This window comes from Lactuca saligna, chromosome 1, assembly GCF_052625555.1.
Source record: "Lactuca saligna cultivar CGN05327 chromosome 1, ASM5262555v1, whole genome shotgun sequence".
Classification (NCBI taxonomy): domain Eukaryota; kingdom Viridiplantae; phylum Streptophyta; class Magnoliopsida; order Asterales; family Asteraceae; genus Lactuca; species Lactuca saligna.
This window is the reverse complement of record NC_136417.1, coordinates 30,769,470-30,783,674: the sequence shown is the minus strand read 5'-3', so window position 1 is coordinate 30,783,674 and position 14,205 is coordinate 30,769,470. Positions and strand designations below refer to the sequence as shown.

Sequence of the window (14,205 nt, the reverse complement as noted above, 5' to 3'; positions counted from 1 at the left end):
AATTCGGAAGAGGGATGACGTAATCCAATTGCAAATTATATGAAGGTAGGTAAATGACGATTTACCAATTTCCACCATGAAAAACGAAACACCTAGGTTTTAAATGAATTGAAATTCCTAAATTCTTTTGAGATTTATTGAACTTTTCAATGGCATGTTTAATCTCGATTATGCCCTTCAAATTTGTGACTAGGATACTGATGATCACAAACAAGGTATGATTAACCATGCAAATTAGCTTGGTACTCTCGAGTCGATTATCACTTAATCAATGTGTCAGTTAACCACACACATTCTATTGATTTATGATAATTCTCGAGCTACCCTTTGCCACCCTTGTTTGTCCAAGTTAGTGTGTCAGTTAACCACACATACTCCACTAACGACTTTGACAAGGTGCAAAGTGCAATTTCATAGAATAACATCATTTTCACATTTTTCCTAAAGTAACTAAGATTGAGAATTTATAAAAACATTTAGTTACTTTATCATTATACTTAGTAATGAGGGATTAATGTCCTATCCTACCCATTCAACTAACGACCTTCCACTAGTCAAAAGTGCGGTGGGTAAGAGTGGATACCCAATGACGGTCATTTTATAGGCTGTTTTCTTAAACACCCATTATAAATCAGTTTCGTAAATGAGACCTACTAACGGTAAGACTGACTAATCCTATATATATATATATATATATATATATATATGTATATAAGTATTAAGCTTTTAATATTATAAGAGTATAAGGGTTATATTTTAAACTTTTAAAACACTAGGGTTTTAGAATTTATTATTTCAAAATTAAACTTTTTAATAAAATTTTAAATTCTAAAACTTAAGGGAAGTTATGAAACTTTTTAAAACTTTCTAGATCAAATTTAAAACAATGAAATTATTCATATAATTTTATCCTTATCAAAATTTAACCTAATCCAATTAATTTTGTAAGATAAATACAAATTAAATTTTACAAATAATTAATTTATCACATAATCTTGTAATTATCTTAAAATTTGATCATTATCTTTTAATTAGACGAGGATAATCATTACCATAATAGAAAATTTGAATTTTATCAATTAAAACAACTTATGGTAATTATCCAAATCTAATTTAGGCTTAAAATCCAAAAATCCTGCAATCAGACGAGTCAACTTGTTGAGTCAGGCTTTGGACTCGTCGAGTTGCCTCAACTCGTCGAGTCCCACATTGGACTCGTTGAGTTCATCTGGCAGAGTCCAGATTTCGAATGCTTTCAGCTTTGAACAATTAACCATGCATCAAATATAACAGAAAAACACCATAAACTCTGATACCACTGATGAGTTTTGAGCACTACAACATTCATATAGTGTACATGCAACCCTAATGCTTTGGGTCTAGGTTTTTCTCAAGTTATACATGCAATTCTAATCATCCAAAGCATGAACCCTATCTAACATACAATTTTCGAGATTTATAACATAAAACAAAGTTAGATGAATACTTTTTCCTTGTAGTTTATAGATCTTGACCTTCAAGAGCTTAGTGTCTCAATTATTGCACCTCTAGTGAGTCACAAACACCAAGTAGCAATTGGAAGAATATCAGAGAGAGGGTGAGGCTCAAAAAATCGACTAGGGTTCTATCTTGAAAGGATTGGCCGATTTCAAGGAGCCAAGGGGTTCCTTATATAGCTGAGCTACTAGGGTTTCTAGTAAAACCCTAATCTGATTGCTTAAGCCTTAAGCAGCCCAGTAGATCCTTCCAGAAGGTCCCCTTTAGACGAAATCTATGTGGGCTACACATAGCATTTATCCACCCCTTCCTAGGGATCCATAAGCCCAACTTGCAACTATCATATAACTGCAATATCAATCCCCGTAATTTAATCAATCTCTTTTGATCACTAAATTAATTCTAAACTAATTTCTGATCAATACTAATTAAATAATATGATTTCTCAATTAATATATTATTCTTATAATATATTAATAAATCACAATTAACATCTTTCTCCGCAATTCATCCTATCAAATTGCTATGGTGAAGGCAATCTAAAAAGATCATGCTACTATCGGGTCAAGTATATACCAATTATAGTTACGAGCTTAGACACGTAATCCAACAGAATGGGAAGCTACATCTTTTAGCCAAGACACCATACTTCTCAAAATGTTTAACAAACACACTCATATCCTCTTTTAGCAAGTCCCAAGAAGCTTTGGTCTCGAAGGCCACCTTTCACATAATTGCTTTTGAAGAACTGAAAGATCTCATCTTTTATTGCACTTGGGTCATTGTTCCATACACCGTTGATTAAGAGCCCGTTTATCTGTTTGTTTGTTTTTTTTTTTTTTTTTTTTTTTTTTTTTTTTGTTAACAAAGACATGGAAAAATTTGGTGTTTTCTTTGCCATCAATAACACATTTTATTCGAGATTTTTGTTTTAGGTACCGAGCCTTAATTTTTTCCGCCTGAACAATTTTTTGATAAGTATTTATCCTCTTTACAATTTCTTCATTGCTAAGAGCTCTCGCTTTGTCATTTAAATCAAGCTCTTGTATTCTATGTTTAAGATTTTTAAGTTCGGCTAAGTCCTTTGCGTAATCAAGTCTCCTCCATGCCTTGATCTCATTTTTCAAGTGTTTGAGTTCAGCATCGAAGTAAGAGTAAGGATCTCCATAACCTCTGAAATGGCACAAAGGTATAAGTTAAGGGACTTGACGAGAGATTTTGGATTATTAATCATCCATAACCTCTGAAAATTCACCATAATTGATTGTTGGGCGAGTTAGACAATATGATTGTAAATTACACGAACACATCTTATGCAATTTATGCCTTTTTCAAACTTACAATTACTTTTGTTTTACGTTGTATTGATTTTCTTCTTTACACTTGCAGAAGGCTGAGAAATAACATTTATAGGTTGTTTTCTATGTGGTTGTATATTTGGGTGTTCTGGTTGTTTAGCACGTCTGCGGTTCTTTTCGATAAAACAGTAACTCTTTTTTTTTTTTTTTTTTTTTCCTTTGGCGTAGCATGAAGAATAGAAAGATTACTATTAATTGGGTAATGATGGTTTTTATGACTTTAAACTTGTAATCGTGATTGCTTGATTATTAATGTTATTTAGCTCATTGTTATCTATTTAGTTACGCCTTTTCAAAGTGGCTTTGTTTTTATATTTTCTTTTTCATTTTTTAGTAATTTTAAATGCATATACATAATTTGTCAAACGTGCAATAATAATATATCAACTAAGTTTTGGCCGCACGCAAACTAATTCGAACATTTTTATAAACTTCATTTTAATATTAAAAAAAGATAGAACAAATAAAAATTACTAGTATATTTTAGCAAGCAATCCCACACAGCCCAAAATTATATTTCGTTAATCTCTGTCCTTTCCAAAACATTAATTTCTTAAAGAAACCACGAGAAAACAGTCAAATAAGTTTTCTATGTTTTTCTTCTCACAAAGGGCATTATAGGTATAAGAAAAGAGGAAGCTTCTGGGTTTTTATATTTATTTTTAGTTTTAAGTTGGTGGGATATATTCTGTGAACAGGAAAATCCGAGCAGTAAATATAATATTTAATAATTTAAAGCTCCTACTCTCTAGGCTCTTGTTTCTACATGGACATGGTCTTAGCCATTCATTTGACAGGTGGCAAAACATTTCTAATATCAACGGTTGAGTCAGCCCGATGAGCACAGAGGAATATGAGCACGTGGCTAGTGGTGGGTAGCTGGACGTTGACACGTGCGAGACATACGGCAACAACTTGGACTTGGAGTTGTGTTTGACGAAGGTTGTATGAGTTGTGACGGCTGTGAATGGGTTATCTATGACACGTGCTTATGCTGACTTTATACATTCATTGTACACCGTTGAGGTTTCCAAACAGCGACGGTGACATTATAACTAAAAACGAAATACGAAATCAAATTTCATATCATGAATATTATTTACTTATATATTGATCTCATGGTTTGGTGGATGATTTGATTTGGAAAGGAGACTATTTTTAGAATGATAATTTAAAAAAAAAAAAAATATACCATTTTTATATTATAACGTCTCGATTATATTGTTTGTTTTTCAATAGGAATACCAAATTTGAGTTAGGTCGCTTATGTCGACTTCAATAAAAAGTAGTATCATAAACTTTTATAATCTACTATTTTTTTTGGCCGACGTAAAAAATATAATTTTTTTTTTATTAATTTATGTAACAACACTTTAATTTTTCTACAAATTTATGTAATAGTGTGGTCTTATTTATTCACCAATATATACAATGATGATATTTCGCGTTAGAAAATAGGGTTGCAATATTAAATTAAACTTGGATTATTATAGAATTGTTAAATACTTTTCTAAATCTATAAGTTCAATCCTATAACATACAGTTTCACAAAGAAATATACTATCACGATTTTCACGCAATATATGAAATACAAAACACATAATACATGTTTTGTGTTTACGTTTTCGAGAGACAAGAATTTAATAAAATCATATAATGAAAAAAATGGGTCCTGCAAAAATGAAAAACTATATATATTAAAATAAATCAGTTAATTCGGTTAATTTTGGTAGGAAAATTACTTCTGTTGCGAGCATACACGATTACACGTTGGTTGGTAATGGAGGGAAAACCAACAAATGAATATATAATTATATATGCTATGTATCTTGTTTTGGGTTGGACCGTGCCCAGTAAGGTCAGCCATTCGACATCGGCACTGTTCAGTGACGAATTTAGAATTAAAAACCATGTGATTTCTTATGCAATCGAAATCGGAAAAAAATAAAAAATAAAATACGCTAGTGGGTCGGATTGTATGCCTTCAAGTATCTAAACGTAATTTCACTTGTTATAATAAAATTCATCAAGTATATGTAGCCTAGAGGAAATGTGCACGTTGATTAGTGATCAAGCCCGGTTTTTTAGTTTCCTTGGTTTTTTAATAGTTTTATTGGATTGGGTTGTTGCACTTAAATGTACTAATGTTTTTGGGCTATTTTAAATAGATTGGAATAAAAATATGGGCTCATAACATTTGATACAAAAAATAAATAAATAAAATGTATAAGGTAGGTCTTAGAAAAATTTTAAGGTAGTTCATGCTTCCCCTCATTCTTTTTATGGGAAAATGATTTAAAAGCCCAACGAAGTTTCCAAACCATTCAAAAAACCCCAATCATGTTTTGTTTGTTCAAAAAAACCCAACGAACTTAATATTTTGTCTAAAAAGTCCAACAAAGTTTCAAACCGTTCAGAAAATTCCAATTTTGTTTTGTTTAAGTTCATTGGGTTTTTTTTTGAACAGTCAAAACATGATTGGAGTTTTTTAAACGTTTTCGAAACTTCGTTGGTCTAACAAGTCATTTTTCCGATACGGTAATAAGCCACGTCATCTGTTTTTCTTATTTGACTTTCGAGAAAATGTAACTTAGTTGGACTTTTTAGATAAAATGTTAAGTTTGTTGGGTTTTTTTGAACAGACAAAATATGATTGAGGTTTTTTAAACGGTTTGGAAACTTAGTTGGGCTTTTAAATCATTTTCCCTTCTTTTGAGATCAAATCACTTATTCGAGTGACCACTTTGCACGTCTTGCGGTGCAGGGGAAAGCTTAACTTGCCCAAGTTAATCTTAGACCAGAAGGAGTTGGTGCGGTCTAGGCTGCATTTCATCTGCTACATCATCAGGCAAACCGCCCCATGGGTAGTGGCAGAGCTATAATTTTTTATATTGGGTACAAACATTATCAATAAATATTCTATGCTATTATCATATTCGTGGCATTAAAAATATAATATAATCTTTTTAGTTGAGGATACAATAATATAGAACATGTTTAGAAATAATTTTTTTATATACATAAAACAAATTTTTTTGGGGTACTGTAGTACCCCCAACACCCCACCTGGCTCCGTCACTGCCCATGAGTGTGGTCTAGGCCATACTACGGCCTTCCAGGGGAGCGCTTTCTTGCTTCACTTCTATTGGTTCTCGTGGTTTACCGTTTTTAAACGGCCATTTTTCAAAAAAAATATTTTTTTTTACCAATATCATAAATACTTTATCAACTTAACAAAAAACTCATCAACATTTTTTTACCATCTTCTCTCTTTTTAAACCCACAAAAAATGTCATCCTCCAAAAATCCAACCAACGAAAAAATGCCTACTAGAAAACCCACACCTCCAAGATCTTCACTCGATCAACCGGTTTATTCGACTACTTTCTACCAGTACGGGGGTATGCTTCCCTATTTTCCACAACATATCCAACAACCACGTCCTACGCAACCATTTCAGAAACACAACCACAATTTGATCAAGATTTTGATCATTTTGATTTTGGTTCCCAGCCAGAGTTTGTTCCACAAACACAACCACAACCACAAACACTAATTTCCGAATTTGAACCAGAATTTGTTCCACAAACGCAACCTTCTCAACCAAGAAATAAAAGAAAAGAGAAGGCGAAAGCTAAAGCGTGGTCACCTCAAGAAGAGTTAGTATTAACACAATCATGGATTGACGTTTCAGAGGACGTGAAGACGGGAGGAAACCAAAAACATGATCGTTTTTGGATGCGCGATAGAACTCGATTCCACAAAGGAATGAACCTGGAACCATATCATACTAAACATCAGGTGTACTCAAAATGGGGAAAGATAAACAAAGACGTGATGTTGTTTAACGATTTATATAACAACACGAAACGACAATGGAAAAACGACGAAAGTGGCGAAGTCGTTTTGGAGAAAACTTTTAACATTTATCAAAAAGAGCAAAAGAAGACTTTCAAGTTTTTTGAAATTTGGAATCTACTCAAAATTCAACAAAAACTGAAAACAAAAGACGAGCACATCGATAGCGGATCAAAACGGTCAAGAACTTCCGAATCCGAACACACTTCATCGGATGTTCGTGTTGGTTTCGACCTTAACAAAGATGACCACGTTCAAGTGTCACCACCCCATCCCCCGATCAATGGAAGGGACAAAACAAAAAATAAAGGCAAGGACAAAGCGTCAGAATCCGATGATTTGAAGAGATAGCGAGAATGTACAACACATAAAAGATAGAATGAATAAATTTTTGCAACTTGATTTGGATAGAGAAAGTCACAAATAATGGGACAGTGACCTGAGAGTGCTATCGATGGACACATCGAATTTGACCGGTGATGCGCTTCAAGTTGTTTTGCAAATGAAAGAAGACGTGAAAAAAACGTTACGCTAATCATGGTTAATTTGTAATTATTTTCTAAGTTTTTTAGTTGTTCGTTTAAGATTTCTAGTTTTTTATTTTCTAATTTCCAAAGATTTTTTAAAGTAATGTAATGGTTTTTATTTCTAATTAATGAAATATTTTGTTTTTATTTAAAACTAAAAATTTGATTTATTTAAAAATAAAAATAGGGTAAATTACACCGATCGTCCCTCGTGCATATGCCGAAAAGCACGTTTAGTCCCTATTTTCAGAAATTAACTCGGACCGTCCCTAGGTTTGTTTTTTCTTGCATGCTTAGTCCCTCTGCACATAAAAAGACCATTTTGCCCTTATTTATTTATTTTATATTTATTTGTTGTTTATTAATTATTCATTGATTTGTTTATTATAAAAAATAATTATTATTGCATTTAAAAAAGAAATGAGTCATTACATTTGATAACTCATTTCCCCATCCCCTTCTTCTTCTTCAGTCCACCCACATCGACGGACTTCAATGCTCCGACAACTCCTGGACATCGTCGGTTTCAAACAGAAGAGACCGATTCCAAGACACCGACCAATTTCAATCTCTATTTTACTCTCTTCTCATGTTTCACCTGTTCGGTTTCAAACAAAGGACCACTACTTCAGATCTAGGTTTTCGAACAAGGGAAACCCTAGGTAGTGCACAGGTGACGATGGCGATGGCAACACACATGTGACGATCTGTAAATGATGGCGATGGTGAATCTCGATCTGAAACCCTGTGCGGTGGTTTAAAACCCCAGGTGGCGAATCGAACGTAGCCATATATTCTCCACAGATTACATGGATCGATTGAGAACAAGTAACCTAATCGGGTGAATTAAACCATCATCAGCAGCAACAATTCAGTTGTTTCCTTCCTCCTTCTTCGCTTATCTTCTTCTCGTCTCACTCTCTCTTTCTCAATTTCTAAAACCATTTGAGTTACAAATTTCAGATTTGGAAACTGGAGATGAAATGTGCAATTAGGGATGGTTGGAGATGATGATAGGAGTAGGATCAACGAAATAAAGAGGGGAGCATATCGAGTGGGGTTAGGTAAGGGTGGTGGTGAGGGGTAGTGTGAGTGTAAAACAAAGATTGTTTTCGACAAACGTGGTGGCAACAAGCTGGAGATGGTGATGAACGCAAAGAGAGGGTTCGTCGGAGATATTATTCATCGACGATGACTTAAGAAAAAAGTGATTGTAAGGCTTTCTCAAGAGTTAAGAAGAGGACGACGAAGAGAAATCTGGGAAGAGTGGGGTGAGATTAGGTTTGGGTATTAAGTGGGTCCATATATTTTTTTATAATTAATAATAATAACAAAACATTAAATTAATTGAAAAGGAAATATAAAAAGGGCATTATGGTCATTTCAAATCTGACATGGACTAAAATCGAAACAAAATCATATACCAGGGATGAAGCATGTAGGATTTAAACAAACGAGGGACGGTCCGAGTTAATTTTTAAAAATAGAGACTAAACGTGCATTTTGGCATATACACGAGGGACGACTGACGTAATTTACCCATAAAAATAATTTAAAGGAGTGTGACACCATTCATTGGATGTGGTATGAGACCACTTTTATGATAATGGGTGAGATGATACATACGTGTCAAGTGATTTTATGAGGGAGCGCAGTACTACTCCCCCAGCCTTAATCACACAACAGCTATAGGCAAAAATGGGCTCCGGGTTTCGACCCACACCTCTATTTCATCCTGCTAACCACCCCATGAAATCCGCACCAACTCTGATTTGTTCTGTTGAATGTTCTTAAGACTAACACATTTTTTTTTTACATTATATCGAAATAAAGGAACAACCACTAATAATTTGATTATAATCACCACAATAACATGCCACACTAGGGCCCAACAAATATCTACCAAAGAAAAGTCACATTCATACTTATTTCATTGAGATTTCGTACCTTTAATTATTAAAGCAAAAAGCTGTCCTCCAAAACACGATCACTCACGTTTTTATCACTGCTCAAATATCTAATCCCACTTATAGGTATCGAGTATCGACAAAACACATACCAACCAAAACCTATACTAACGAGTAACGAACCACCCGACCTCGAGTTTGACTCAGCCGATCCAATAATCCACTATGTAGGCCTTAAAAGTTAAAACCCACATCCGGCTTTAGTTTACTCGAACTGAAACTTAACGTGACAAAAAACTAAATCCTACATTTTTTATACAAAGGGCTCACTTAAATACTTTTTGTAACCTCTAAACCATATAACTGACACGGTGTACTATTTTTTCACTTTTCAGATAGATACACTGTTTGGAACCCCACGGCAAGTCACACCCGGCTGTGACCCCGGTGCCAGAAGCTCATATGGCAAAACCCCCGCACCACACCGGTTTTTCAAACCCATGTCCCGGTTTCTTCTCTCAATCTCCTTCTCAATCCTCTGAATCTCAGTTGAAAACCCTTCAAAAGCTTCCACCATCTCCTCATCTCCAGTCCAAGTATACCTCTGTTGTCTCTCACCAATATACTCCTCATCAGGCGAATGAGTCGACAACGTATCCACCACAGCCATGTACTTTGTCGATTGTAACATACTCGGTAAAGCCGATAGGAAGAATTTTTGCGGATCATCTAAAAAGCTCATGTACGCAGGGTCATGTTCGTCGGGAATCAACCGCCTCATTAATGGCGGCCGATTCGGTACGTAGCCACCGTACGGATACTGCCCGAAGTTAAGTGCCGCGTGTTGGGCGGAAGCCAGCCAGATGATGGTGGTCAAGATGGCGGTTAGGTCATCTCCGGTGGCCAACTCCGGCCACCAGTTTTCGTGGCGGAGATCCGCGTGGCCCACGTTGATTGACTCCGCGTACCATGCTTGTAGCTCTCTGTCGTTGCAGACAAGTGACGGGTCCGGGTAGTATCGTGTTACGTAAGTGCGTACCCATTTTTGTATTGCTTCCCATATCAAAAGCCCATCATTTGCATACGGGTAGTCTTCTATTAAAAGCTTCAACCCGTGTCGTTGACTTGGATCCGAAACCGCCATACCCCTAATAAGACAAAACATTAACTTAGTCCAAAAGTTATTAGACAGGTTTTTAAAACAGATAACAGGTAAATGGATAAGAGGTACCTTCTAATGAGATCAGACGGGAGGCCTTCTAGATCGAAGCGCCAATGCTTATACGCCGCAGCACTTATTTCCATACAATAGCGGCCCGGGGTAAAACACTGCTCTATCACACCATCCGCATTGATCAAATTTTGGCGGGCCAGGGCGTTGATCTCAAGCGTGTATCTCATATGCGGGTCCAAAAGCTTAAATATCGGGTGCATAGCACTCAATTGTCTATGTGCCGACAATATAAAAGGTTCCATGGCCGCATGTGTTCGTAACCTAACACAACAAGGACAATTTAGTAAATCCACACAAATCTAGAAACACGAGGAATCGGGTTTGGGTCTGCTTACCAGTGATTGGCGAGCTGGTGGACCCCAGCATCATTAGAGCAAACATGGGCTTTTGCGAGCTGCCATGTCCAGTTGCTTGTGGCATCTACGGGTGATGTGACGACCCGTTTTGATCGCGAACCGGGTAAAGCCCGTGGCAAGCTGAGCTCGATTGCCACGGGTTTTAATGTGCCCGATTGGGTCAAGTAAAATATGGTGCGGGTCGCGTATGCTTTTCGCCCATCTAGCGAGTTTATATGGTCAAGAAATGGTAAATATGTGTCATGGTAATCTATTATGAATAGCTTATTTTCCTCCATAGCCTGTTGTACGGACATCCCATTAAGATAGCCGGAAATGTGTTCTTCTTTAAGAGCGGACTCTTGTTGACCGTAGATTTCCGGGTCGAGTTGACTCACTGGTGGGAAAACTTTTAACTTCTCTATGTTCACCGGGTTAACTCCGGCGAGTGCTTGCCGGCCAAACTCATAGTCACGTAACCATGAAAACTTGTCCTCTGTAAATTAAAAGAATAATTATAAACATCTATCTGGTTTTTTGATATTATTTATATAAGGAAAGGACGTAGGGTGGTTACTGGAAAGAATTTTGGGGGTGTCGTATTTGAGAAGGCCGCCGCCCTGGCTAGATTCATGGAGTCTGGTGACTAAATTAGGCAACCGGAGCTTCTTCAAGAGGTCATCTTGAAGACCTAGTTTCAGAGGGAGTCCTTCACTGTAAAGACTCTCGATCTGTGAAAAACCCTTGAAGTCGTGTTTTTTTGAAATGCTGGCCACCATTGATGGCAACAGGTTGTGGAGCACCGCCTTCAGCCGCCCTGTCGAGAATGCGTTTTGCTTTGATTCTTCAAATTGTTCGTCTCTTGGAACGTACAACGGAAACGGCTTTTCCACTCGACTCTCAGCTAAAATATCTGTTAAAACATATACATTATCAGCATATATACGATTTTTAAATGCTATGAGTTATTAAATACACACCGGTGTCAGTAGGTAATCGGCCGGTGCGACACCGCCGTGGATATGGGATCTTTTCGCCGCCGAGTACCGGCCTGATAAAGTCGTTTCCCCGGTCCGGATTTCCAAGATCGTTGTAAAGATCATAGTCATAAACCCGGTCTGATAATTTTCTGACTCCTTTTCCATCACCCCTTAAATCTCGAAGCTCTTTCTCTCTTAATAGTTTTAGCCCGGCTGGAGTTTCATCGGGAAGATATGGCTGCTCAAGTGTACAATAATATTCATAAAAGATGTAAGCTTGATAGTTGATGCATCTTTGACATATATCAAGATTTGACTTTCAAAGTTTAGACGTTTTTGAGTTTTTGACTTGTATCGTCTTACCAATATGGAAGATTATGAAGAAGGATAATTAATTACCTGATTGGAGAAGAAAATTCTGGGATTAGGATGATCATTGGTGGATTGAACCCAAGAATTGCAAGGAAAACGAACAGGGCCACATGCAAATCCTTCAATGGTGATACTTTCCAAGTAAAACTCTTTTTGATGCTTATTAGTGATGGTAATTGCTCCTGGGATTCCGAAATCAGAATCCACCAATAAATCAGATGTGTAATTAACTCTTTCTGATTTGAGATTTGATTTCTGTGACCAATCCTTCAACACAGCTTCTTTGCTTTTCTTTGGAGCCCTTGTTTCTTCATACCATAAAAAGGGACAAAAATCAATACCCAATTCAATTCAACAAGAATAAAAGAACATCCAATCAAAAAAAGAATCTATTGACGCATTTGAACAAACATGTTGCCTACTTGGGTCAATATCAGTGCTGTAAAGCTCCAGGACAACATTTCTTCCGATCTGATCGGTAAAAGCGTCGATTTTCTTTACAATTGTCTCTTTCAAATCTTCCTGGTGTTTATTCCGAACAGTTAACACAGCTCTCGCCTTGAACGTAACCGGCTTCTCTGCTTTCACAAATTTGGCCAAATCCTCACTGATCGCCGCCTTCACTACCGAGATCCTCCTTGGGACAGAAACTGGGTTCACTGGCAACAGATTCTGGTTATGATGGATCGCTTTAAGAGTGTTTGAAGGAAGAAACGGGGGTTTCTCAATCATGGAACGACCCATGATTTCTTTAACAAGTGCCATCGCACTTACATATTCTTCAGAATGGAGTTGCGGGGAAGAAAATAAAGAAGTTGGGTGTACAGTAGTCAGTAGGAATGGGTTTTGAGTGTATATATACAGGAATAAAGTGGACTATGATGACAACGATGATTATATCACCGTTCACATTTATAATTTGGGTAATTCTAGTTTTAATATGAATTTGCAATTTTTACCATCCCACTTTTATTAGATAAAATAACTTACCCTCTTATTCGTGTTCACATATTAATAACTTTTTTTTTTTACATAATAAAGCAATTAACTTGTTTTAACTGTTTAAATTACACCAATATTACCGGTTAATATCTGTTTTAACCGGTAACTCAAAGAAAAAATGACTTAGGAGGGTAACTACATCTTATCCGTGTTCACATATTGACAACTTCTTATTTTTTGTACATAAGAAAACAACTATCTAGTTTTAACTGTGTAACATCTCAAAAATCATGACCAAAAAATTTCTTTTTAATTTAATACTAAAATCATAATTGTCAAACCATTAATTTAATACTCCGGCATCGGGCCCCGCTCGGTATACAGATACGTCTCTCTTAGGCCCCGCCTGTCTCCGGGGCCCGCCCTCTAAACACATACAATCCTATAACATGCTAACACATAAAGAAACATAATCTATTGTATCCTTGTCCTAAGAAACATACTCTGGTAATAATGAGATACCGAACATCATTCGTACTCAGCTAGTGATGAGATACGGGAGCTCGCACACACTCACCTCTTTACCAGGCACATACAAGTATCACACATACAACAAGTATAATCTAACATGAAAACATTCCTCAGGCACCCCCGAGTCTTCCTACTCATAGACTACATGGGTTGGCATTATGGCCTTAGACCCATTCACACAGTGAGGAGACTCACCTTGCACTGCTGAAGCCCTAGCTGGAACTAGCTGAGTACAGACGAAGTTTTGTATCTCATTATTAGCAGAGTATGTTTCTAAGGATAGGGATACAGTAGAGTATATTTCTTTATGTGTTAGCATGTTAGATGATTGTATGTGTTTAGCGGGCGGGGCCCGGAGACAGGCGGGGCTTAAGAGAGACAAATATGTATACCGAGCGGGGCTCGATGCCAGGCGGGGCCTGATGTCGGGCGAAGCCCGATGCTGGAGTATTAAATTATTGGTTTGACAATTATGGTTTTAGTATTAAATTAAAAACGAAATTTTTGGTTATGATTTTTGGGATGTTACACAGTTAAAACAAGTTAGTTTCTTTCTTATGTACAAAAAATAAGAAGTTGCCAATATGTGAACACGGATAAGAGGTAGTTACCTTCCGTAGTCATTTTCCCTTTGAGTTACCGGTTAAAACATATAATAGCTGGT

At 36.5% G+C, this 14,205-nt stretch overlaps 1 protein-coding gene across 1 annotated transcript; it reads right to left on the bottom strand.

Moving 5' to 3' along the window:
• Positions 1 to 9,140: 9,140 nt before the first annotated feature.
• Positions 9,141 to 12,920, bottom strand: LOX3 (lipoxygenase 3). Its single transcript, XM_078979389.1, has 7 exons — positions 12,491 to 12,920; positions 12,096 to 12,376; positions 11,697 to 11,934; positions 11,294 to 11,629; positions 10,717 to 11,212; positions 10,379 to 10,642; positions 9,141 to 10,295 (listed from the first exon to the last, which is right to left on the bottom strand). The coding sequence occupies exons 1-7, from the start codon at positions 12,831 to 12,833 to the stop codon at positions 9,539 to 9,541; spliced, it is 2,715 nt and encodes a 904-aa protein (XP_078835515.1). The 5' UTR covers positions 12,834 to 12,920; the 3' UTR covers positions 9,141 to 9,538.
• Between the last annotated feature and the right edge of the window lie 1,285 nt (positions 12,921 to 14,205).

Bases quoted from the DNA above. Each gene is read 5' to 3' on its own strand.
- LOX3 (XM_078979389.1), bottom strand. From the start codon at position 12,833: ATGGCACTTGTTAAAGAAATCATGGGTCGTTCCATGATTGAGAAACCC. The intron at 11,935-12,095 runs GTAATTAATTAT...ACACTTGAGCAG, and splicing joins GAATTTTCTTCTCCAATCAG to CCATATCTTCCCGATGAAAC. The intron at 10,296-10,378 runs GTACCTCTTATC...TTGTCTTATTAG, and splicing joins CCGTCTGATCTCATTAGAAG to GGGTATGGCGGTTTCGGATC.